At 36.9% G+C, this 25,924-nt stretch overlaps 1 protein-coding gene across 3 annotated transcripts in view; it reads left to right on the top strand.

Annotated features, from left to right (window-relative positions):
* PIKFYVE (phosphoinositide kinase, FYVE-type zinc finger containing) overlaps window positions 1-25,924 on the top strand; it is a gene marked incomplete at both ends in the record, with an annotated part of 69,370 nt that overhangs the window by 14,164 nt on the left and 29,282 nt on the right. Inside the window, 12 exons of one of the 3 annotated variants that reach the window (XM_079710610.1) lie at window positions 150-239; window positions 5,724-5,862; window positions 7,002-7,159; window positions 8,293-8,404; window positions 9,377-9,524; window positions 10,066-10,233; window positions 15,733-15,792; window positions 17,419-17,548; window positions 17,978-18,158; window positions 18,770-18,844; window positions 21,969-22,076; window positions 25,664-25,804. In XM_079710610.1, coding sequence (XP_079566736.1) covers window positions 150-239; window positions 5,724-5,862; window positions 7,002-7,159; window positions 8,293-8,404; window positions 9,377-9,524; window positions 10,066-10,233; window positions 15,733-15,792; window positions 17,419-17,548; window positions 17,978-18,158; window positions 18,770-18,844; window positions 21,969-22,076; window positions 25,664-25,804 — 1,510 coding nt within the window. Of the gene's footprint in view, window positions 1-149; window positions 240-5,723; window positions 5,863-7,001; window positions 7,160-8,292; window positions 8,405-9,376; window positions 9,525-10,065; window positions 10,245-15,732; window positions 15,793-17,418; window positions 17,549-17,977; window positions 18,159-18,769; window positions 18,845-21,968; window positions 22,077-25,663; window positions 25,805-25,924 lie in introns of those variants that run through there. The other 2 variants (XM_079710611.1, XM_079710612.1) reach the window with 2 other exon arrangements.

The following is a 25,924-nucleotide window of genomic DNA, read 5'->3' as shown; positions in this document are numbered from 1 at the left end:
CTTCAACTAAAAGAAGAAAAACAAAAATGACCCATAAGCTCATTATTGCAGAAAAACAACCTGCTTTTAAATGTTAAAGCATTTTATTGAAATTGGATTTGCCTATAACTCTCTTAAATCATCTCAGTATTTTCTTATTTTCTTTATAGTTTGATTCATCCAGACTCCTCAAATACTGCTCTTTCAACAAGACTTGTATCTGTTCAAGAGGACGCTGGGAAATCTCCTGCTCGAAATAGGTAAACTGCCAAATGAAAACACTGTTCTGTGTCTGGTTTTTCTTTTTTTTTTCCTTTTTTAAAATAAATTTATTTATTTATTTATTTATTTATTTATTTATTTTGGGCTGCATTGGGTCTTCATTGCTGCGTGCAGGCTTTCTCTAGTTGCGGCGAGCGGGGGCTACTTTTCGTTGCAGTGTACGGGCTTCTCATTGTGGTGGCTTCTCTTGTCGCGGAGCCGGGGCTCTAGGCACGTGGGCTTCAGTGATTGTGGCTCGCGGGCTCTGGAGCACAGGCTCAGTAGTTGTGGCGCACGGGCTTAGCTGCACCGCAGCATGTGGGATCCTCCCGGACCAGGGCTCGAACCCGTGTCTCCTGCTTTGGCAGGTGGGTTCCCAACCACTGTGCCACCAAGGAAGTCCCTGGTTTTTCTTTTTTATAGTAATGAGTAGAACAGACATAAAATGGAGGGGATCGATTGTTACACACTTTCTTAGTTCTAAAAGCTGAGCTAAACTATCGTTTCCTTTTTGCTAGTTAGCTGTCACTTGCATTCTCTCAGTGGCCGTTTTCTACTATTCTCTATTGGCTTCAGATCTCGGAACCTTCATTCCTTCTTTCTTCACGTTTAACAGGTGACCTTTCTTTCAGTTACACAGCAAAGAGGGGAGATAACACGAGGATGTCCTCAACTCTTAACATCACTTACCAACTTGATCACAGTTGCAGCTCATCCTTTTTCTCTTCACTTCTGGTTCTCCACTTGTGTTCTGGTTCTCATCCCTTACTAGTTTTTATTAGTTATGCTATTCGTGTTCCTTATCTTTCACTTCTCTCTGCTGACTCCTTACTGTCTGCATTTAAACAAACTCATGTCTTACCTATTAAAAACAAACAAACAAACAAACAAAACCCCTCCTTTGTGTTTTACCTCTAGTTATCTGTAGTCTCAATTTATTTTCTTAGCCAAATTCCTTGAAGTGATAGCCCATAACTGTTCTATACCTGCACACTTCCTTCTCCTTTTCAACTTAATAGAGTGTTACTAACATCTACACCTCCCTGCCAAAAATACTGTCATTACAAAATCAATTGGTAAGTGGTTATAAACCTGAAGAACTAGATATCTGACTCACCATGGTTTAACATACTTTCAATTTATTCTTTCAACAAGTAATTAATAAGTACCTATGAACTAGGTGCTTGTATAACAGTGAATCAAGTAAACAGAAATTTAAAGCATATGAAAGCATAAGGAATAGGGGAGGAGGTTGGAATTTTGGTGGGTTTTTTTTAGATTTTTTTTGATGTGGACCATTTTTAAAGTCTTTGAATTTGTTACAATATTGCTTCTGTTTTATGTTTCGGATTTTTGGTGGCGAGGTGTGTGGGATCTTAGCTCCTCAACCAGGGGTCAACCCCCCCCTTCCCCTGCCTGCCCCACCCCCCGCCCCGGCATTGGAAGGTGACATCTTAACCATTGGACCACCAGGGAAGTCCCAAGGTTGGAATTTTGAATAGTGTGGTCAGTGAAGACCTCACAGAGATGGTGATGTTTAAGCAAAGACTTGAGGAAGTGAGGGAGTAAGCCATGTGGAAATTTTGTAGAAGAATTTACCAAACAAACGGGGAATCACTAATTCCTGAGAGGGAACATGCCTGGCAGGGAATAACAAAGAGTCCTGTGTGCCAGGAGTAGAACCTTCTCACAATTCATTGTAAGGACTTTGTCATTTAATGAGTGAGATGGGAAGCCGTTGGCGAGTTTCATTTTTTACTTATTTTGAAAATATTTTATACTTGCAAAAAAGTTGCAAGTAATAGAGTTAAATAAGTTTTCATATATTCTTCATTAAGGTTCACTAATTTACATTTTGCCCATTTGCTTTGTTACTTTTTTTTTCTAGACTATTTGAGAGTAAGTTGCAGACATCATCATCCTTTACTTAAAAAAAAATTTATAAACGTCACTTTGTAGAGCAGTTTTAGGTTCACAACAGGATTGACCGGAAAGTACAGAGAGTTCCCATATCCCCCTGCTCCCCACAGCCTACCTCACTATAACCATCTCACACTAGAGAGGCATGTTGTTAACGCTGACGAACCTACAATGACACAGCGTTATCACCCAAGTCTGTAGCTTACATTAGGGTTCACTCTTGGTGTTGTACGTTTTGTGGGTTTAAACAAATATATAATGACATATATTCACCATTATAGGAAAGTACAGAATAGTTTCAGTGTTTTAAAAATCCTCTGTGCTCCGCTTATTGATCCCTCCCTCCCTGCCTCAACCTATGGCAACCACTGATCTTTTTACTGTCTTCATAGTTTTGCCTTTTCCAGAATGTTATATAGTTGGAGTCATACAGTATATAATCTTATCAGGTTGATTCCTTTCACTTAGTAATATGCATTTTAGTTTCTTTCTTGTGTTTTTTTTTTTTTTTTTTTGCGTTACATGGGCCTCTCACTGCTGCGGCCTCTCCCGTTGCGGAGCACAGGCTCCGGACGCGCAGGCTCAATGGCCATGGCTCACGGGCCCAGCCGCTCCGCGGCACGTGGGATCTTCCCAGACCGGGGCATGAACCCGTGTCCCCTGCATCGGCAGGCGGACTCTCAACCACTGCGCCACCAGGGAAGCCCCTTTCTTGTGTTTTTATGGCTCGATAACTCATTTCTTATTAGCATTGAAGAATATTCCATTGTCTGGAAGTACCACAGTTATATTTATCCACTCACCTACTGAGATATCAAATAGTTGGATGTATACATGTAGAGTTCAGGAGAGAGGTACAAGTTGGAGATATAAACTTGGGTGTTGTTATCATGTGGATGGTATTTAAAACCATGAACCTGTGTGGAGATCATCAAAAGAGTGAGTGTGGAAAGTGAGGAAGTAAGGACCAGGGACTGAGACTGGGGAAATGAAGAGAAAGCAGAAAAGGAGACTGAGAAGGAGAGACTAGTGATAAGGTGAAAGGGAGTCAGGAGAGTGTGTTGTCTTAGTAGCCAAGTGAAGAAAGTATTGTATTTCAGGGAAGAGGGAGTTATCCTGCTGATACATCAGATGAGATGAGGAGTAAAAACTGATTATGGGATTTAACAATAACATTGGTATAGGCAATTTCAGTGGGTTGTTCGGGGTTCTGGCGAGAGTGGAAGAAGAATTGGAGACGAGTTTTGTTATACTGAAGCAGGGGAATGCACTAGAAGAATGTGAAGTCAAGGCAGTTTTTTAAAAGATGGGACAAATTCCAAGATTCCTGTTGGCACATATACAAATGTAGAGATAGCTGTGCTAGTTTACAGTATATCTCTGTGTGTTTTGAATTAGTGCTAATATTGATATATGTCTTTAGGAAAGATGTAATTTAGTCAGTGAGTACTGTCTCTAAATAAAATTTTAGCTAGTATTCTTACCACTAGGCTACTTATTTGAATATTTGACAACAAAATTGACTAATTTTCTTTTACTTTCGTTGCCACTATATCAGAATATGTGTAGGGATGATGGACTTTTAGAGAAGAAGAATGCATGGATAAAGCACATATTGGACAAGAGACTTTAATTGGTTGAATAAGACATAGTGGCAACTTTTCACTAAAAGAATATGCCAAGTCATGAAGAAGAAAAAAAAAGAGGAAAGAAACCCCATGAAGAACTGATTACTTAAAAAGTCTTGTTTATAGACTATATTTATTTGATATCAGGGTTTCTTATTAAGAATGATTTTTTGCCTAAACCTGTTACAGACCTGTGAAAAATTTCTTAAATTATTTTATGAGTATCTTTATGCTAGGAGAACATTCAATTGAGACCTGGTTTGAATGGCAGTCCTGTTATTTATTAGCTGAGTTAGACAAATTCCTTAATCTCTGACTCTTGATTTCTTTATCTGTAGAATGGATCTAGTTGTACCTATTCAATAGGATTCTTTGAGACCAAATGAGGGAAAATACATCCTGAGAGGGACTTGAACACATTGTAGATGCTTCTGCCTTTTATCCTTTATATAGAATCTAAAATTGGGTTTCATTTTTTCTGTGTAGAAGCTAGCTAAATTTCTAGTTAAAATTTATAAGTAAAAGCTTGCTTGCTGCTATTGATATTTCATTTGCAAGTCACTTATCTGGTAACTTATTGATATTACACTTACCTAATGACTGACTGTAAACTTTAGAAGTACAATTTTTTCCTGTGTTGAAAAAAAAAGGATATTTTGTAAGTACTTATATACCAAGAGAGGAAATAAATTTTCACTACCTTTTCTATTGATCAAATTCAAAATATAATAATAATTGAGGACAATATTTTTAACATAGGTCTACTAATGAGAAGAAAGGAATTATTTTTCGTGGGATGATTTTGCTGAGTTGGGGTTCAAAATTAGTGTGTTTCTTGTCATCAGAATATTATAGATGTTCGACTAAAAAAAAACTCGTTAGTTCAGTGGTTATGCAAAAACTTTTTGGATTGTGGGCCATAATTTCCCATGCCTGATCTGCAAGATTTTTTCTGCATTTAGACTGATGCTTTGTATTCGTCAATTAAAAAAAAAGAAAACACCCTAATTTTCAGCATTTTAAGAAGAGTTTGTATTTATTTCCTTTGAGATATTACTGCTGTATGAACTACATCTATAATTTTTTTCCTGTAGTCTTTTCATAATGACTTTTTTAAAAGCATCTTTATTGGGATATAATTGCTTTACAATGGTGTGTTAGTTTCTACTTTATAACAAAGTGCATCAGCTGTACATATACATATATCCCCATGTCTCCTCCCTCTTGGGTCTCCCTCCCACCCTCCTTATCCCACCCCTCTAGGTGGTCACAAAGCACTGAGCTGATCTCCCTGTGCTATGCAGCTCCTTCCCACTAGCTATCTATTTACATTTGGTAGTGTATATATGTCCATGCCACTCTCTCCCTTTGTCCCAGCTTACCCTTCCCCCTCCTTGTGTCCTCAAGTCCATCCTCTATGTCTGTGTCTTTATTCCTGTCCTGCCCCTAGGTTCTTCAGAACCTTTTTTTTTTTTTTTAAGATTCCATATATATGTGTTAGCATATGGTATTTGTTTTTCTCTTTCTGACTTACTTCACTCCGTATGACAGTCTCTAGGTCCATCCACCTCACTACAAATAACTCAATTTCGTTTCTTTTTATGGCTGAATAATATTCCATTGTATATATGTGTCACATCTTCTTTATCCATTCATCTGTCGATGGACACTTAGGTCCATAATGACTTTCTTTTAAACTTAATTTGAAGTAATTACAGACTAACATAGAAGTTGGAAATAATAGTGCAGAGAATTTCTGGATACTCTTGTCCCAGCTTCCCCAATGATAGTATCATACATAACCATCATAACTACTTTTAAAAGTGCCCTTAACATTGGCAAGTAACCATTTATTTAAAAATGAACTTTCATTGTAATCCTGTTTATTTATGAAGAACTTACAACTGTGTTTTCACTTTCTGTTTTTATTTCCAGATCAGCCAGCATTACTAATCTGTCACTGGATCGATCTGGGTCTCCCATGGTACCATCATATGAGACATCTGTCAGTCCCCAGGCTAACCGAACATATGTTAGGACAGAGACTACTGAGGATGAACGCAAAATTCTTCTGGTACCGGTCTAATATCTTTGACCCATTGCAACTTTTGAGTATAGAGAATGTTTATCTCACTAATTTTTTTTAAAAGACAAATACAAATGAAATAGCCAGTCATCATATAAATTAAATAGAGGAAATAATTTGATTAAGTTTTTATTAGGATGACCTGAAATTGGTCAAGCACTCCGTGCTCCTATGCTACATTAATATTTCCTTGACTGCTTTCATCTGGCAAAATCAGAATTCAGATGCCTACATAATACTAGAGCTTAACTTTGAGTTAGGTCCCAGATCGCTGTTTAAACTTTGGAACATGTTTCTTATACACATGGAATACTTTTCATACATTTAATATTATATGTTTAAGTAGGTAGTAATCAGTTGTTTATTGAATTTATCTTTGTAAAATACTGTGTTCAATCATAAGAGTGACTCAAAGAAATGGAAGATAATGGCTTCTGTCCTCAGGTTTATAATTCAGAAGGTATAGAGATGAGAATAAGCATGGCATTTTTTGTGGACTGAAGTGAGGTCTATTAATTGGGAGATGTTGGGAGGGATATTTAGTTCAATTCTGTGGGCAATGAGAATGGAAAGTTATTTGGGGCTACTTGGTGGAAGGTGGTGAATTCAGTCTCTATAAGTTTTAGATTTGAACCTGTAGGTGCTGAACAGTGTTGAGGTTTTTTTGAGCAGGGAGTAGTTCCCTGATGGCCTTTCTCTAGGAAATTCACCTGGCAGTTGGGTATATGTGAGAATGGTAAGAATCTGGTGGGATAAAAGCTACAGAAAGTTACTTTAGATTAATGTGATTCACTGTTCCCGCCTTCTCTTTTGTTCTGTCTCCAAAGAGTGGTGTGACATTCTGTGTTTAGATAATCAGGAGACTGATAGTATGTGCCATTGACTGAAAAAAAATTATTTGGGATAGTTTTTTTTTCTCAAGAGAAAAAGTTGTGTTTGCAATTAGATGAGCTGAGTTCAAGCTGTTCCCCATGCATGTGTCATTTCTATTAAATCATGTAACTTAGCTATGACAAAAAAATCTGAATTGAGTTTCCTTTTATGCATCTAAAAATCACAAGAAGCAGTCTAAAAAGGTATATAGCATCCTTCTCAGGAGTAATTACTTCCTCATAATGTGATTTCAGGACAGTGTTCAGTTAAAAGACCTGTGGAAAAAAATCTGCCATCACAGTAGCGGAATGGAGTTTCAGGATCACCGCTACTGGCTGAGAACTCATCCCAACTGCATTGTAGGAAAGGAGTTAGTCAACTGGTTAATCCGAAATGGACACATTACTACGAGGTAATGGAGCTTAAGAAAGACTTTTTGATATTATTTATGAATTTATTTTTAATGACATATCATGTAGATATAAAGGGAGCAAATTTCTTTGTGAGTGGGATGCTGCTTGTTTTCTGCATTTGGTGTTTGGGGTGCTAATTCTCAACCCTCCTCCCTTCTGAGTTGTAATGAGTAGAGAATAGATGCGAGGAGCCAAATGGGGTCACAGTTCACCTTATTTATTAAAAGCAGAAATGTGCAGTTAATTCCCAAAGCCCAGAGCTCTCTAGTTAAGCCGGATTGGGGAATGCAGCTAGATCCTAAGGCCACAGTAGATTCTCCTGCTACTGCTCCCTAATCTGAACTTTCAACCTGTCTTGAGAATTGGGTCCATTAACCACACCCGGAGTGTCCTAGCCTGCCTCACAAATCATTTGTGAGAAAGAGACAGACAGGTCTTGTTGCCTTTCAGGGTAATGCATCACCTGGCTTTTCTGCTTGCTTAGAAGAAACAAGTATGTAGGAAGAGAAGAAACAGCTGTAAGCAGTGAAGCCCTGGGTTCCAGTTTGGGTTGTATCTCTTTCTAGTTTTGTGCCCTTCGTCAAGTTATTCAATCTCTTAGAGACTTGACCTCTCAGCTCTAATATGAGGACAATATGTGATCCTATGAAGAAGCTGTGAGAATGAAATAATATGGGCTAATGTGTTTGGTACATTGCCATATAAATGTAACGTGTTAATAAGTGTCTATTTCATGTATATATATAGATATACATTTTATATCTATATTTATAATATTTGGTATTGTCTTCTCATCAAAGACTGTAAGCTCCTTGAGGACAGGAGCCATGCTATTCTCAACACTTTTTACTCCTAGTAAGTACAGGGGTATGCATGCACTGAGTACTTGTAAATGTTTGTGTAATTGAAATTAGGTTTTCTTGGGACTGGTTCTCCTTTACTATGGTACATGGGAAGATCTTTTAATTTAGCTTCAAGTCTCTCTTGTTTTATCCCTCACCTATCCAAGGACCATTTGAAATTCCAACTCTGATTAGAATGGAAAAAAAATTCGGTTTGTGTCTCATCTTGTACTTGTAAAATTATTCTGACTGACTTTTAAAAGTTTTCTTTTTTCTTGGTCTTGATTCAGGGCACAAGCTATAGCAATTGGACAGGCAATGGTGGATGGACGTTGGCTGGATTGTGTCAGTCATCACGACCAGCTCTTCAGGGATGAGTATGCGCTATACAGACCGCTGCAGGTAGTGTTCAGTGGTACCGCTAACGAGAGTATAGTGAGCTTTGTTGCCAAGTCTTCTTCATCAGTGGGAATAAAAACTAGTTGAATTACCCAAAGATACACTTTTCTAACATGTTTTCCCTGCTATTTGAGGAAAGTTAAACATTTTTACTTGATAGGTAGTGGTGATTAAAAAACCCATTGGAATCAAACACTGTTCAGTTGGTGTGGCTTCTCTTTAAGCTTGGCTTTGTGATATTGTAGTTGCTTGTCATTTATCTTCAGTGGTTTTCAGTTTTACTGTGTCTGTATTTTTAGGACTAAGAGGGAGTATATATAGTAAAACAATTGAAAAAACTTAATGGTACCATTGCAATAGATTTTGACTCTATAGCAGTATTCAACTGTATAGTAATGGTAAAACGGTGAATATTCTCTTTTCTGTTTTGTTTTTATTTTACTTTAATTAGGAAATTGGAAATTACTTAAAGATAGAACTTTTAAAAAAGGTATACTTTCACTTTTGGTTTATGTTAATTTGATATAAATAATATTCAGTAACACCTTTGAGAACTAAAATTGAAAAATCAATGGTTAGAAAGGACAAATGACCCAGAACACTAGTGTGGTGTTATGTGTTAAAATCTAACAGTTGTTTTCCAGGATGTTGGCACAGGTTAGGATAAATTCTAAGCTGTCTTTACTCTCAGGAATAAAAGATGAAATGAAACACTATAAAATCTGTATATTATGTTTTGTTCATAATATGCTGCCTTTAAGCTTACTGATTCATAAATATTATAAGTGTAAGGGTGGAGTTGCCAGCATAATGCTGGTTTACAACTTAGCTTCTATTAATTTGCTTATTTTTACATAAATTTATTTAGTGGTTAGCCTTGTACAAATATTGGGCTAGAATTTGTTTGTAGTGTGACAGCCTCAACATTGTTGCCATTGAGGGTCAATTGCTTGGATCTTGTCTTGACCCTTTCAGAGTACAGAATTTTCCGAGACCCCTTCTCCGGACAGTGACTCAGTGAACTCTGTGGAAGGACACTCCGAGCCATCCTGGTTTAAAGACATAAAGTTTGATGACAGCGACACAGAGCAGATAGCTGAAGAAGGTGACGATAATTTGACCAGTGAGTTTCACTTTCTGACATTTTAGTTTTTATGAATCATTACTGTGTGTGTATGATAAAATGAGTGTTTTGTTTATGTAGTTGAAGCAGTCCTACTTTTAAGATTTATGGCTCCAAGTAAATGTAACAACATCTGATAGCAATCCTTGTCCTAGATACAGTATTTTCTTAAGAAACCAACTTGTTAGGCTACTGGTGTTTTCAGATTTCGCTGTAGTCTTTAGTTTGCAGCAGCTTAAAAATAACTCTGAGCTAATATTGCAGTAGACAACTTTCTCACCTCTTCACTATGATATCAGACCTTCTCTCTGCAGAACCTCCAACATATTTCTTCATTTTAAACATTCATTTTCTATTTAACTTGCTCAAATTTTATTAAGTCTACACAGAAGTACATGAAAATACTGTATCCATTTTGGTATTGCACATTGGGCTTGTATATTAAAAAAACCATTTTTCTCCTTTCCTCCAATACCCTGATGAAACCCATTTTTACTCCCCTCCTCTCCCTATATTTCTTTCCCCTCCCCAACACTAAAAGATTCTGCCAGTCCTAGCAAGCGCACATCAGTAAGCAGTTTCCAGTCCACAGTGGACAGTGACTCAGCCGCTTCTATCAGCCTGAACGTGGAGCTGGACAACGTGAACTTCCATATCAAGAAGCCCTCCAAGTACCCACATGTGCCCCCTCACCCTGCTGACCAAAAAGGTAGGAGGTAGTCACCATCTGCAATCCAAACACAGGCTGGAGAGATCTCAAGCCAGCTTGGCCTTCTGGCTTCCTCTGACCCCTATGGCTGAGGGGATTTGGTGTGGGTTTTGGTCCACCCCTTCTCATTTTCCCCACACCTCTTCCCCCACATGTTTTGTTTTTTTTTTGGTTGGTTCTGGTTCCTTTTATTTCTTGTTTTCTACCTCATTACCACCACACCCAGTTTAAAGCTTGTAGTCTTTAAAAGGAACTACATCTGACTGCTTTTCCCTTAGCATAATGTGCAACTTCCAAGGTGGCATTTCTTTGCATTTGTAACATGGATGTTCTGCTCTATTCATTTCTCTTTCTTCATTTAATATTTTAAAGCTTATTTGCTTATGCTATTATCCAGTAGCATAGTATTCCACTAAACCTTTCCAGATGCTTGAACTAGATTGGTGAAAAACATTCACACATTCCAAAACATCTTTCTACTCTCATTTAAAATGCTTATTGTGCATATGCTATATTTATAAAAAAGGTTTCTTCTTTAATACAAAACAAATTCATTCTTTTAGCTGTCTTATTTGAGGCTTTAGTCTACTGAAGAATAATAATTCAAAAGACATTCGGTATAAAAGGAAAAATAAGGTAAACCATTACTAAAACTAACATAGCAGTACATAGAAATGAAATGCTTTCCTTAAAAATGGATGATGATGTTTACTTTGTTGGATATAATTAAAAGGCAATAAAAATTTTAGCTCTAAAGTGGCATTAGTAAAGGTAAATAAATAAAAAATACATAATTGGGAATTCCTTGGCGGTCCAGTGGTTAGGACTCTGCACTTCACTGCAGGCGGCATGGGTTTGATCCCTGGTCAGAGAACTAAGGTCCCGCATGCTGTGCGGCCAAAAAAAAGAAAAAGACATAAGTAATAAGTAACTGTGGCATTTCATTATGTTACAGTAACTGAAAAATCATTATTCTACAGATGAAGCAATTTATTCCATGATTTCACCTGTAGTTTGAATTTTTAATATTTAGTGCTCTAAATTTGAATTGTCTCCTTACTTAGATCTGAAATTCCTGCCTAATTCTTTGCTGCTGCCTACTTTGAGCCTCAGAATATTATCAGAAGAGAGAAGCTTTTGAATGTAAACATCTATGCTAAAATAATTGGAAACAAATTAACATTTCTACAACAGATTTCTTATAATTGTTGATATTAGCCACTATCATCAAGATGTGGTAAAATGGCATTTAAGGGTTATAGTAATAAAAAGGTATATCTTATTTAAGAATAGAAACTTAGAGAGGGTGTGAGAAAAGAGGAGACCTGACTAGCATTGAGCACAAGTAAGATACACATCTTTATGGGAATCCTCAAAGCAGAAATTGGAAAAATGATGGCAGACATTTGGGTGAGTATGAAAGGACAGTGAAGCAGGCGTGGCACTTGTGGGAGAATTAACTGTAGACTGTGGTCACATGGAGGATATTGGATTTTTGTAATATAAATGACAGATGTGGTTCAGAGGTGGGATGATCTGTCATGATGGAGGGTATCTGTTCTCTGGACACTTCTGTTGGCAATTTCATTGTGCTGAAAGAAGAGTGTGAAATACATTTTTGACTTGCTGGTGATTTCACCTCTTGGAAAGTTAAGGAACTTTTGAAAATCATGAAGAAAGTGACCTGTCATCATGCAACTAATAATAGCAAAAGGTGGAGTGCTGAGCACAGTCAGGCACTTGCTTGAGGAAGCCTAACTTCATAATGTTGGGGGAAGAATGGGAATAGAAGGCTCCGATAATGACGTTTTTACAGTACAACCTCAAACTGCATTTATAAGGAAAATTAAAGGGGCAGCACCTGCAGTTGAAAAAACCCGTCATGACTCCTCTGGCAACTTTCTGGTCTCAACCTTTAAAAATTTTTTTCTAGAAAAATTATGAGAGGAAACCTTCATATGAGGATCAGTCTGAAAGAGGGGCCAGTGCTTTTAGAAAAGTGACAGGATAGCAGAAGTCCAGACTGCACTGAAGATTGGAGGAAATGCCAAGGATATCTTGGGAAAGATTTTTAAAATTGTGATGCAAAGAAAGAAAAATTAGGTCAGTTATTTGGGGAAGTTGATACAATATTAATTGAACTGTTTTTTTTTTTTAACCTCTGTCAAGATAATCTTAACCAGGAAAGAACACTCTCTGTTAAGAGGAAGTGAAGTCCAAAATAATGAAGAGTTAGAGAATGCCTCATTGTTGTTTTTTTTCCCTTCTAGTTTTACTGAGATATAATTGACATAAAGCACTGTATAAGTTTAACGTGTGCAGCATAAGTTTAGCGAACATCCATCATCTCACATAGATAGAAAATTAAAGAAATAGAAAAAATTCTTTTCTTTGTGATGAGAACTCTTAGAATTTACTCTCTTAACAACTTTCATATATGACATACAGCAGTGTTAATTGTATTTATTGTGTTGTACATCCGTCCCTAGTACTGGAAGTTTCTACCTTTTGACTGCCTTCGTCTAATTTCCCCTCCCCCACCCCCTTCCTCTAGTAACTACCAATCTGATCTCTTTTTCTGAGTTTGTTTTTGAACAAACCTCCAGCTGTTTTTGAACAAACCTCCAACTGTTTTTGACCTCCAACTGTTACACATCATAGTGATTGCATATTTCTATACATTTTGAAATGATCACCAGTTAAGTCTAGTTACAGTATGTCACCATACAAAGATATTACATAGTTATCGACTATATGCCCCACCCTGTATATTTTACACCCATGACTTAGTTATTTTGCAACTGAAAGTTTGTACCCCTAATCTTCCTTACCTATTTCTTTTCTCCTTCCACCCCCCCTCCCCTCTGGAAACCCCTGTTTGTTCTCTGTATCTATAACTCTGTTTCTTTTCTGTTCTGTTTGTTCATTTGTTTTGTTTTTTAGATTGCACAAATAAGTGAAATCATACAGAATTTGTCTTTCTCTGACTCATTTCACCTAACATAATACCCTCTAGTTCCACCCATGTTTTCAGAAATAGCAAGATTTTATTCTTTCTTGTGGCTGAGTAATATTACATTGTATATGTGTACACACACCCACCCACCCACACACACACACTCACACACTTACTCACTCACTCTCTCACACACCCACCTACCCCAGAAAGAAGGTAATTATTAGATTGACCTCTTAGATCATTTGCAACCTTGAGAGCCTGTAATTTGAGGACTTTATAAATCCCTTAATAAACATTTCTGGCTTTCACAGTTCTCTCGTTAGTTTTTAGTATACTAACAGGAATTATTCTTTTTTCTATTTTTCTTGTGAAGTTGAGATACAATAAATTATTTTTTTCTTCACTGTAATTACAAGGAACACCGGTTACCAGGAAATAAAGGTCGTCAGAGTGACCTAGTTAGGGAAGTGAAAGACTTCCTCTGCTTCTGGTTTTCATTTCTCTTAAATAAAAATGAGAATGGGTGCTTTTTATCTTTCCATTAAAGTTAAAGGTAATACTTATTAAATCTTTTCTTTGGGATCATCTGCTAGCTTTTAAGGCTGAGGAAATTTGAATTCATAAAATTGATTGAAATAGCTATACTTAAAAAAAAACTGGTCATGTTTTTTATGTTACATAAGCAAACCCCTCATTTTCAGAAACTTGTAAAACTGAGACAGTGCGATCTTCTGGTTTGATTACTTTTTCATTATTGCTCTTGGAGAGTTATGCAATTAAAATATATTTTCTTCTGTGTTGGATGCAGGATTCTGAACCATTCTTTTAAAGTTAGCAAGTAGAACCTAGAGAAGAAAGTCAAAATTGTGGCTTCCGCAAACCTGTAGACCTAACTTCCCATTTATAGGGAAACAGGGGGTATAAGAGCAATTTAAACAGCACCATGAGGAAACAATCCATCAAATCCAGAATGTGGGATGTTCACCAGGACATTTGGCCTGGGTTCTTTCAAAATTCAATATCATGAAAAAAAAAAAGGTAGGAAGTCTACTTTAGACTAAAAGAGAATAAAGAGAATGTAATGTATGAACCTTAATGGATCCAGGTTTGAGGGGGAAAAAAACATTTATTAAAGCATTTTGGGAACAGTTAGATAAATTTGAATATGGACTAACTCAATGATATTAAGAAATTGTTAGTTTTCTTAAGTGTGTAAATACTACGGCTATAGAGGAGAATGCCCTTATTTTTAAGAGATGCATGCTGAAGTATTAGTGGTAAAATGTCATGATACGTGTAATTTCAAATGGTCTGGAAAAAAAGCACACATATAGAGAGAAATCAGATATGGCAAATCATTAACAATTGTTCAGTCTAGGTGGAGGGTATACAGGATTTTCTGTATGTTTGAAATTTTTTCATAATGGGGAAAATCCATCTTCTGGAATTATATATATATATATAAAAATATATATAAATATATATAAATATCCTTTAGTATGAAGAGTAAAGCTTGTAAAGCCTCTACATTAGTTGAACAAATAGGGGTAGACATTATTAATTTCTTTGCGGGAGGTATAGGAATAAAGTATAACATCTGTTTTCACTGGTCCATATAATACTTGATTTTATTGTATTTGACATGGCACACTTGAACTTTCTAAATTTTTTTCTCCACTTTCTTGTTTGAAGCATGAGCATATTGGCTTATAGACACATTGACTTTTGAAGCCCATTTGTTTATAAATTCTACCTGCAAAGAATTTGGTGGAGCACCTTTACCTTAAAGGGCTTAAAATGCATTGTGGTTAAATTTGCACGGTAGAAAGAACCTCATTTGAGCTGTGCTTGGTCACAGACCTAGAGAAAAGGTCATGGGGAAGTAAAGAATAAGTTTCACTTATAAGAAAAATATTTACTATTCTAAAAGTTCTAAAAGAACACATTCACAGTGTGTTCAGAAGTTATCTTTCAGCAACTATTTGGTTAGAAGTTTTGAAAATTAAAACTCTAAAAACTAATATAAATCCTTAGGTTTTATGTCTTTATTCCCTGCCATTGTCAGTTTTGTATTAATTTATTTTATAGCTTATATTCTGAAATTTAAAAAACCCCACCTTATATTGTATTATGAGGTGGCTTCTCTATCTGAACCCATTGTTTGTTAAATAATACAGTTGTACATGAGAAAAAGAGTAACTTTTTAGGCTTGTCATGAAAATTACTGACGATCTCAGTTTTCATAAACCAGTTCAGTTTTGATAAGGGAAAAATGATCTGTTAAATATTATCTGTCATTACTGTTTCAAGGTTCTGTTGAGTTATTAATTTAAGTCTATCAAGTTTAGTATGAAGTGTGCAGAACAAGTTATAAAGCATTATTTTAGCCCAAAGTTTTCGTGACTTGGCTGTGTACTGATGGGTTTAGTATGGGTAATACTTTGTGTGTGGGTGTGTTTTTTGTATAATTATGCTGGCATGTTATAGTCGTAAGCTTCTCCTTTCCTTCCTCCTCTCTCTGCTCTCTCCCTGCTATGCAGAGTATTTGATTTCTGACAATGGAGGACAACAGCTCTCAATAAGTGACGCCTTCATCAAAGGTAATTTTATCAAAAGCTATACATGGGATGGTCTCTTTTGTTCATGGGGATATACTTGGGGCTTAGCACATTGATAGGTGCAGACTAGGTACTGACAATGTATTTGATTATTTTAGTATCATGGGAACACAGGTTTTAATATGTGTAGTAACTTTGAGACTGTTGAGAACCAAAAATATAAACTTGGACTTGGTTTGAAAGAAGGTCTCTGATCTGAAAAGTAGTTGTTTAAAAGCTTTTAAATAGATTTTGAATTTCGTTCATTTAAAGGCATGAATAGCTTATGCTTCCCTATATCATGAGTATAGTATTAAGTATTGATATACATATCATCAGTGATTTTTTCAAGCTTATCAAAAAGCCTACAGGCAGATCTCATCCAATTGAGGATGCTGCTTGCCCTGGGGAGTTGGGAAGACAAGTGGACAGAAGAGATAAAGAGATAAAGAACTAATTCTGCTGATCATTTCCCTGGGGACAAGAGGAAGTACAAGCCTTTTCTAACCGTGACCCTACTTAGCTTGCTGTGGAGTGAAGACACACTTACTTAATTGGTCCATAACACTCTACAGCTTAGGCCTCAGATAATGGGAGGGTTTCACATAAAAGAGAGAAGGTAGGGCAAGCTGGTACAAGGGCAGCCACTTGCAGCTGGTGTCATAACCTAGCAGTGTTTCTAAATTCACCTCCAAGCATCTGGTTCAGCTAGATGTTTATAGACCAGGGCTTTAAATAATTGAAATGTGCCGTTTTTGTACTTCACTTGTCATGGACACTTGCTTTACTGTGTAAGCTGCTGGAATGTGTAGTTGAAAGTTTTTTTGTTTGTTTAGTTTGCTTTAAGAGGGGAAAGATTTGACAATTTTTGTAAGCATTTCTCACCTCTTTTCTTTCCATTTATTGAATCACATTTTTCAACATTTAGTGAGCATCTTTTTTTGCAAAGCATGTAGTATTATCTATTATTTTTTTGGTCTTGATCCATTGACAAAATTTTACATAAATTGTTATTTACCATGTTTTAATTTCTTTACAGTTAATTTTTAGGTCTGACTTGTAAAAGTTTTGCCAATTAAAAAGAAAGCCTTTTGTTCCTGTATTGAAAAAGAAACACTAAAAGGATTGTCTGAGTAGACTTTTCTATACTGTCATGTACTGGTTCAGACGTATCAGGGCTGAGCTTTTCTCTTTAAAGTTCAGCACCCACACTATCACGTGTTCTGCTTGCATTCCGACTTCTATTGAATGCAGTTTTCAGTTTGTGGTTTTATAGGAAAAACAAACCACCTCGTTTTGTTAATGTCCCCAAATAAATAAAAAGACTGTAAAAAAATCTCATTTGCTTTTCAGAAGCCGTATTTATAATTATTTTCTTGAGAGTCCTGGTTGCTTATGTAAATTTACTTTTCACACTTCTGTCTCTGATTTTGTCTGTTGAGAATATTGATGATCTAACTCAGAGTTCATTTTTTAATTTATGAATTTAAACATGTCCTTGCTTTTTTACACCAACAATTGAATTGGCTACCTTAAAAAATGTAAAAACGTTAAGTTGGCAATTTCTAAATCTATGAGTAGATGGTATAAAACGTGACAATGAAGTATAATTTCTTATTTTACACTTAGAATCCTTATTTAACCGTCGAGTTGAGGAAAAATCCAAAGAGCTGCCTTTCACACCTTTGGGTTGGCATCATAACAACCTGGAGCTGCTGAGGGAGGAGAATGGAGAGAAACAAGCCATGGAGAGGTTGCTGTAAGGCAGTGAGCTTTTTAATTTTAATTCTCCATTTTTATAATCTTCAGTGACTTGATAGGCATGTGCATAGTTCTTCCTTAGAAAGTCAAAAATACTAACATTACTTAGGAAATAAAGCCTGTTCTGGTGAAATTTCTTATAAAACAAAAAGTGTCCTAAATTGTGCTTGTCTGTCCCCATTGTCATTTATGTGTTAAAGTTTAATCAAATTAAATGGGTCATCTTAGTTGAGGATATTCACAGATTTTCTTTATGTGAAAAATCATTAAGGTGCAGATATGCAGAAAGAATAAAATTGACCAAGAAGATCTCATCTGTGAGCCATAATTAGTGTGCTTATTTCTTTGTAGACTGTGTTGTATCTTCAAAACTGTTGTCTCTGGCAGTATTAACTATGCAGACTTCTTTCCTGTAACATTTTTGTAGCTCAGCTAATCACAACCACATGATGGCACTACTCCAGCAGTTGCTCCACAGTGAGTCATTGTCACCATCTTGGAGGGACATCATTGTATCACTAGTCTGCCAGGTTGTTCAGACAGTCCGACCTGATGTCAAGAACCGGGATGATGACATGGATGTCCGTCAGTTTGTCCACATCAAAAAAGTGAGCTCTGCTAATGCTTTCCTAATGCTAGGAATTGATGAGATGGCCTGATAGTAATTTGTCTCTTAATGGTAATCTGAAAGGGTCATTACCAGGAGGGGTGCTAGGTGAGGAGGGGGATGTTTTTTCTGCCTGCTCTATTTGTTAGCAGTGCACTTAAGGGTCATAGAAGCCACTGTTAGAAAGTGAGGGGTGAATGGGGGTGGGGGGTAAGTTGGGCTTGCAATGAGTTGGGAACCCAAACTTTCTTGCTTCCTCTTCTTGATGTGTCATCTATGAGAAGTCCTCTTCCCACAGATTACTGTCACTGTTCTGAGTAAAAGCAGTGGGTAATTGCTTTATTTAGAGAGTAGTGGAGTTTTGCCTCTATTTTTTGCCTATTATATGTAACTTAATAGTGGTCTTAATTGACATCTGGCATCAAGTACCAGGTAGTATGTTAGAGTGTTGATGATCATGCTAAGAGGCCATTAATTATTGGTTGAAAGGAAGAAATGCATCCTGGAACTTTTTGTACTTATTTGGAAATAAATAATAAATAATAGAATTCATTTGACTGGATTCTAAGGATGTATCCTTGAATTTTATTGTTTTCTTAATTGTTTCATTAGATCCCAGGTGGAAAGAAGTTTGATTCTGTGGTTGTCAATGGGTTTGTTTGTACCAAGAATATTGCCCATAAAAAGGTAATGTGATTCAGTTCAACAGTGAAGTTCAGCAAACTATGACTATGTGCCAAGCTAACAAGCTGGGGGTACCTTAATCGTGGAAGAAAAGGAGATTGGACATTGAGGGGTAACTAGCAGTGTCTCCCATAGGGGTGACATTTTGGGGATTGAGGGAGAGTCTCCCAGAGCTGATGATGATTGGTACTTGTACAGTGGGGACTCATCAGACAGAAGAAGGCTTCCCAACCAGCAGGCTGACAGGACACTGGTAACATTTCTCCCTTCACCCCACTGCATCTCAGGGTGACAGGATTCTCTAACAGACTAGAGTCCTTCCAGAGGCCTGCCATCTGACAACTTTGTTCTTCCTCATAGGGCTGAGCTCAGAATTATCACTGGAATTCTGTTATCCTTCTCCCCTTTTATCTCTACCTTCAACCCTGAGGCTCTTTCTAGCACTAGCACAGAGAGTGGGTTGAAATAACCTGGTGGACTAAGGAAACTCTGAGATCCTAATGTGCGAGATGGGAAATGGCAGGAGATGGGGCTGGAGGAAGCAGGCAGGGGCTTTGTATCTCACTTTATTCTGAAGGCTACTGATTAGCAAAGTGTAGTGTGCATCAGGATCACCTGTGGACCTTGTTAAAAAGGTAGATCCCTAAGTCCAAACCCTGGAAATTCTCATTCAGTAGGTTTAGGGGGGTGGGAATTGGGGGGTGGGTAGGGGAAGGGTGGGACTACTTAAAAATTTTTTTTTAAGGAAGTATAGTTAATTTACAATGTTATATTAGTTTCCAGTGTACAGCAAAGTGATTCAGTTTTTTATACACATATATATATTTTTTCATATTCTTTTCCATTATAGTTTATTACAGGATATTGAATATAGTTCCCTGTGCTGTACAGTAGGACCTTGTTGTTTATTTATTTTATACACAGTGGCTTGCATCTACCATTCCCAAACTCCCAATTTATCCCTCCCTGCACTACTTTCCCCTTTGGTAACCATAAGTTTGTTTTCTATGTCTGTGAGTCTGTTTCTGTTTTGTATATAAGTTCATTTGTGTCATATTTTAGATTCCACATACAAGTGATATTATGTAATATGTGTCTTTCTCTGTCTGACTTCACTTAGTATGGTAATCTCTAGATCCATCCTTGTTGTTGCAAATGGCATTATTTCATTCCTTTTCATGGCTGAGTAGTATTCCATTGTGTATATATGTACCACATTTTCTTTATCCATTCATCTGTCAATAGACGTTTAGGTTGCTTCCGTGTCTTGGCTATTGTAAATAGTGCTGCCATGAACATTGGTGTGCATGTATCTTTTCAAATTAGAGTTTTCTCTGGATGTATCCTCAGGAGTGGGATTGCGGATCATGTGGTAACTCTGTTTTTAGTTTTTTAAGGAACCTCCATACTGTTTTGCATAGTGGCTGCACCAGTTCACATTCGGCTGGGACTGCTTTTAATGGAGGCACTCTGGGAGTTTCCAGTGTCGTTTATTGGTTCTCACATTTTGAGAAACCATTGACCTGTAACAGTGTTCTCAAACCTTGCTGTGCTTCAGAATCACTAAGGGAACTTATTAAACATAGAGACACCCTGGCCCCACCTCTGAGGATACTGATTTGGTTACAGTGAGAGCTCAGGCAGATCTCAAGCCTGAACAACTAGATGGAGAAACTGCAGTTCTGTTTTCACTCTTTTCTAAGCAGAGTCTAATAATTTTTTTTTGTAAGTCATTAAGCCTCCTGAAAGTTGTTAGTGACCAAAGAGAAATAAAAGTATGTTTGGATTTGATATTATAGCAATGATCCAGAGTTCATATGTCTACATAGTCTTATTAAAACATTTTATGCCATCAAAGTAGTACTTTATTTTTTTAAAGATTTATTTATTTTTTATTTTATTTATTTTTTTTAAAAAAGTTTTTTTTTAAATTTTTGGCTGTGTCAGGTCTTAGTTGCAGCACACGGGATCTTTGTTGTGTCATGCGGGTTTTCTCTTCTCTAGTTGTGGTGCGTGGGCTCCAGAGCACATGGGCTCTGTAGTTTGCGGCACGCGGGCTCTAGTTGAGGCGACAAACTCAGTAGTTTTGGTGGCAAACTCAGTAGTTGTGGCACACGGGCTTAGTTGCCCTGCGGCACGTGGGATCTTAGTTTCCTGACCAGGGATCAAGTCCCCTGTATTGCAAGGTGGATTCTTTACCACTGGACCACCAGGGAAGTCCCCAAAGTAGTACTTTAAATCAAATTAAATGGTCTTTGTTGAATTCAGAGGTATGTATGTTGTGCTCATCTCCGGAATTAAAAACTGTTATGTGTATGTGGTAGACACATATGCACGAATGACTGTCTTGCTCCACTGACCATATTTAGAGGTAGTCTTTAATTTGTAGTTGCTAAAAGAGCCCTGAATGTAGTTTCCCAGTTGATGAATCACTGTTTTCAGAACCATTTACTGGTTTGGCCCTGATAAGCTTGGTCAGTCGAAAACTTCGATTGCAGGACCTGGCTGTTCTGCTTGTGGCTTTAGTTGCGTGGTTAGGATATATTGTTTGAGTCACTGCTTCAGGATATGCTTTAAAGGTTTTCTGTTTTAACTTCTTATTACCCAATTTGGCTTGCAAATTTACGACTGCTTGGAAATTTATTCCATTAAAAATATATTCAGCAGGTGTTTTAAATCTTTTCTCCCTCATCTACCCTTCTTGAATTTCAGAAAAGTTAAATTCTGCCTTCAGAGTTGCTGATTTGTGGGAGTTTGTGGAGTAGACTGTCTTTAAGCCCCTCTCTGCCCTACCCAGGGCTGGATAGCTTTTCTTGCAACATTAGAAATTAAAAAAAAAAAAAAAAAGTTAAAAAAAATATAGTTAAGAGTATAGAAGATTAGGTAAAATAGCATTAGTAGAAAAGAAGCCAATTTTTGAAGAATTTTGCATAGCCCTAAACTAATAATTTGCTTTGAAAAAAAGTAAGAGAATACCACAAAAGAACTAAATGAGAGTATTTTAATATGAATATAATGAGATCATCTATTTAAGAGGAATTATGAACAGTGTGAATTTAAAGTTGTGATTAAAGGACTATAAGGTGCAAACTTCAAAGTTTTAACAAACTGTTCATTTATTTTTTAGATGAATTCTTCTATTAAAAACCCCAAAATTCTTCTGTTGAAGTGTTCCATTGAGTATCTCTACAGAGAAGAAACTAAATTTACTTGCATTGATCCTATTGTGCTTCAGGTAAGAACTTACTGAAACAGTAATCTGGAGGGATGTTTGTGTACTATGATGCTTGCCAGCTCTTATAACGCATTCCAGCTGGTTAAATTTGACAGACAAACTTAATTGCTGTTGTTTCATTTAAAAATTTTATTATAAAAGATGTTTTTATGTATCACACTTTAGAAGCTTACCAAAACCTCTGTCACTATTTTTAGTTTCAAAGTGTTAAAAGGCAACACATGACTTTTTGGGAATATATGAAGAAAACGTGACAATCCAAATCCTGCTTTTCCTTCCCACCTGGGTCATGGATTTACTTTAAGGATTTCTCTAACTTAGTCAGGTTCCCAATAATAATACCTGATTTTTTAATACAGTCTGTTCTACTAAAACACGTGTTTCTAGAACACTAAGTAGCTTACACACAGTTGGTAAAAGGGAATAACATCCTATGGAAGTTGTGTCAGTTTCTGTCTGGTTTTGCTTAAGTGAGGAGGTCCAGAATAACTGCGGTAGGATTATAACCCTCAGCTAGAAAGAAAATCAGCCTCAGCTCAGCTCCTATAAAGGCAGGAACCCTTTTAGCTCTATTTTAAGAAATTAGAAGTGAGCTCCTGTTTGAAGAATTCTCTCCCTAGAGAGATGCAACCCCTGGTCCTGGATGGCTCTTAGGCGTTCACTATTCAGAGTTCCATTTCCAGTTGTACTGTTGCACTTGCTTTTGTACATTTTAAATTTCCCTTGAGGCCACCTCCAGCTACACTGAGCTGCCTGTCTGGGCTGTCCAAGTTCTCTGTCAAGGTACTAATTTTTATTCTTGTTAGTGCTCTGAATATGCAGTTACATAGGTTTTAAAAGTTGTCTGCCCCAATCTCTTTTCTCCCATAAATGCTATTAATTAATTTGTAGTTGTTCAAAATGCGGAGTTTTCAGGAATGTGTATTCCTATTATAGCAGAAACACTTACATTCAGTTCCAGAAACATTTAGGAAAAACATTGCTTGAAAATTCATAGATGATAGGTACATTTTCTCAAGAGTGATAAGAGCAATCACTTTTGTTCTGAATTCATAGACAACAACAGAAGAAACTTAATTGTGGTGAAAGGCACCACGGGTCATGAAACTCTGCTCTGTTGCTTAAGGAACTCTGTTAACTGGGACTGTTTCCTTTTTGGAATTCAGCTATGTATCATTAAAAGTGAGGGGTTTCAGCTAGATTTATACCATTCCTTCTAGCTCTTAATTTACTATGACTTTTCAGTGACAACTGAAATAAGGGAAAAGGGGAAACACAATTATCATTCGTGGAATCTAAGGTACTGTGATGCTGGGGCTTTTCTTGATCTCACTGAAGATGTCAGTGAAAGATCACAACCACATGGATTGCAAGATGCGTCCTAATTGCAGAGATGTTAAAATGTGTAAAATTTTATGTCTTGGAGTTGATGAACTAGTAATCAGAATCCATAGATATTTAGTTACAAAAAAGTTATACTTAAATTTATCTGCTTTATTTATTTTTTGCGGTATGCGGGCCTCTCACTGCTGTGGCCTCTCCCGTTGCGGAGCACAGGCTCCGGACGCGCAGGCTCAGTGGCCATGGCTCACGGGCCTAGCCGCTCCGCGGCTTGTGGGATCTTCCTAGACCGGGGCACGAACCTGTGTCCCCTGCATCGGCAGGCAGACTCTCAACCACTGCGCCACCAGGGAAGCCCTATCTGCTTTATTTTAACTCCATCCTTACGACCAGGTTAACAGACTAAAATCTTTATGTTAGAGAAGTATGCTCTGGGCAATGTATATTAGTAAACATTTAATTCATATAATTTAAAACATCTGGTTCATCAGTGCTATAAAACATAGTTTAGTATATCTTTAAGTTCTGACCTATTAAAGTTTTTAGTTTGAATTGATAGAAAGTATCAATTGATATGACTTTTTTTTAATCCTTTTTTTTGGTCCACTCATTGTGGAATAACCAATCAAAGAAGAAGCTGAAAGGTAAATAGTTAGAAAAAGGAGGATGAGAAACAGTGGCCAAAGAGATAATTAGCCTGTGGTGCCATACTGTCTTCACAAGGTCAGCCCTCAAGATCTGTTGGTCTGCCACTGCTCCATTGTGTTCCTGGCCTACCTTCTGATACTCTTTCCTTGCTGAGCCTCTCCCAGGACCCCTTTTTAGCATGGTGCTTCATGTATAATCATAATAGTTGACTGGAGCTGGAACTGAGAGGAAATGTATTTGCTATCCCTGTATCAGAGGCCAGAAACTTAAAAAAAAAATCAACTTATTTTAGTTATTTATTTATTTTTTTTTTGCGGTACGCGGGCCTCTCACTGTTGTGGCCTCTCCTGTTGCGGAGCACAGGCTCCGGACGCACAGGCTCAGTGGCCATGGCTCACAGGCCTAGCCGCTCTGCGGCATGTGGGATCTTCCCGGACCGGGGCACGAACCCGTGTCCCCTGCATCGGCAGGCGGACTCTCAACCACTGAGCCACCAGGGAAGCCCTATTTTAGTTATTCTTTATTGGAGCTGCACAAATAAAATCATTTAAAATGTCATTAAATAACAATTTAGTAAGCAGAGAAGGAAATTAACATGTTTCAAGGAAAAAAATTCCATTTTGTTAATAATGGGAGAATTTGAAAATGTACAATTTCTATCAGTAAAACAGAGAAGGGTGAGAAGAAATATACTCCATCTAACAGGGCAGGTTCATTGCAGGGAATAGGCTCGTCCATTGCTGGTGGCACTGACCATGAATACAGTCTTACTCAGAAAGCACTGGGCATAGGGAGCAGAAGTGACAGACGTGCTCCCACATTCCATTGTCACCTCTCTGGGCCCAGAAATTTTATGAAACAATGAATTATATTGTTTTAACTCTGGTTGTTATTTACAATATTCATTTGCTTTGAAAGTAAGCCTTTGTCATGAAATTGTATTAAAAATGTTTTAATTTTTAACTATAGCTGTTCTAGGTAGAATATTACCTGTTCGGAGATTGAAATTAGGAAGTAGCTGAAATAGCATCTGTTAGAGAGTTATTTATTCAGATACCCAAAAGAAGAAATATTCTGGTTAGTTTCAGAATGTAAAAGGGGGAATTCATAATTATATTAAAAACGTTTAGAAATTCCTTTCATTTAGGGTTAGGGTTTTTAATTAATTAATTAATTTATAACCTTTGAGAGCTAGCTAATTGGATTCTTGGCTTTTATGTCATAGGTTACTAAGAATTCAAAATCCTTCGAAGTAAAGTTAGTGAGTTGGAGAAGGAAATTTCTCCTGAAACTCTTTTCAGCATAATCAGCAGATTAAAATGATGAAAAATATTCTTGGTTGTGTTTGAGTTAATTTGCTTATAGCAGTGGTAAGTGATCTTTCTTTAGCATAGTTTCACCTGAGATTGGGGACCTGAGAAATGAGTAACACATCAGTACTACAGTGTTTACTTAGTAGGAAATATTTATTAGTCGTGGTTTGTGGGCAAAGAAAACTTCGGCTGAGTTTGATAGTAATAGTCAAACTATCCTGATATTTTTACATGTCTAGATCTTGAGTTGTATCACACATAATATTTTTGATTTATTTTACTTAGGAAAGGGAATTCTTGAAGAACTACGTTCAGCGAATAGTTGATGTTCGGCCAACATTGGTTTTAGTTGAGAAAACAGTATCTCGAATTGCCCAGGATATGTTACTGGAACATGGCATTACTTTGGTCATTAATGTAAAATCAGTGAGTGTTCTTATTTTTCTATTTTTATATCATTTAAAAATAATCACGGCTTGTAAATTTATATGCATGTATGGTAGATATGCAGGGATCTTTAATTATTTATTTCTTTGCTGTGCCATA

This window comes from Hyperoodon ampullatus (assembly GCF_949752795.1).
Source record: "Hyperoodon ampullatus genome assembly, chromosome: 8".
NCBI lineage: Eukaryota > Metazoa > Chordata > Mammalia > Artiodactyla > Ziphiidae > Hyperoodon > Hyperoodon ampullatus.
The sequence above is the reverse complement of the archived record's forward strand: the minus strand, read 5'-3'. Positions and strand labels throughout refer to the sequence as shown.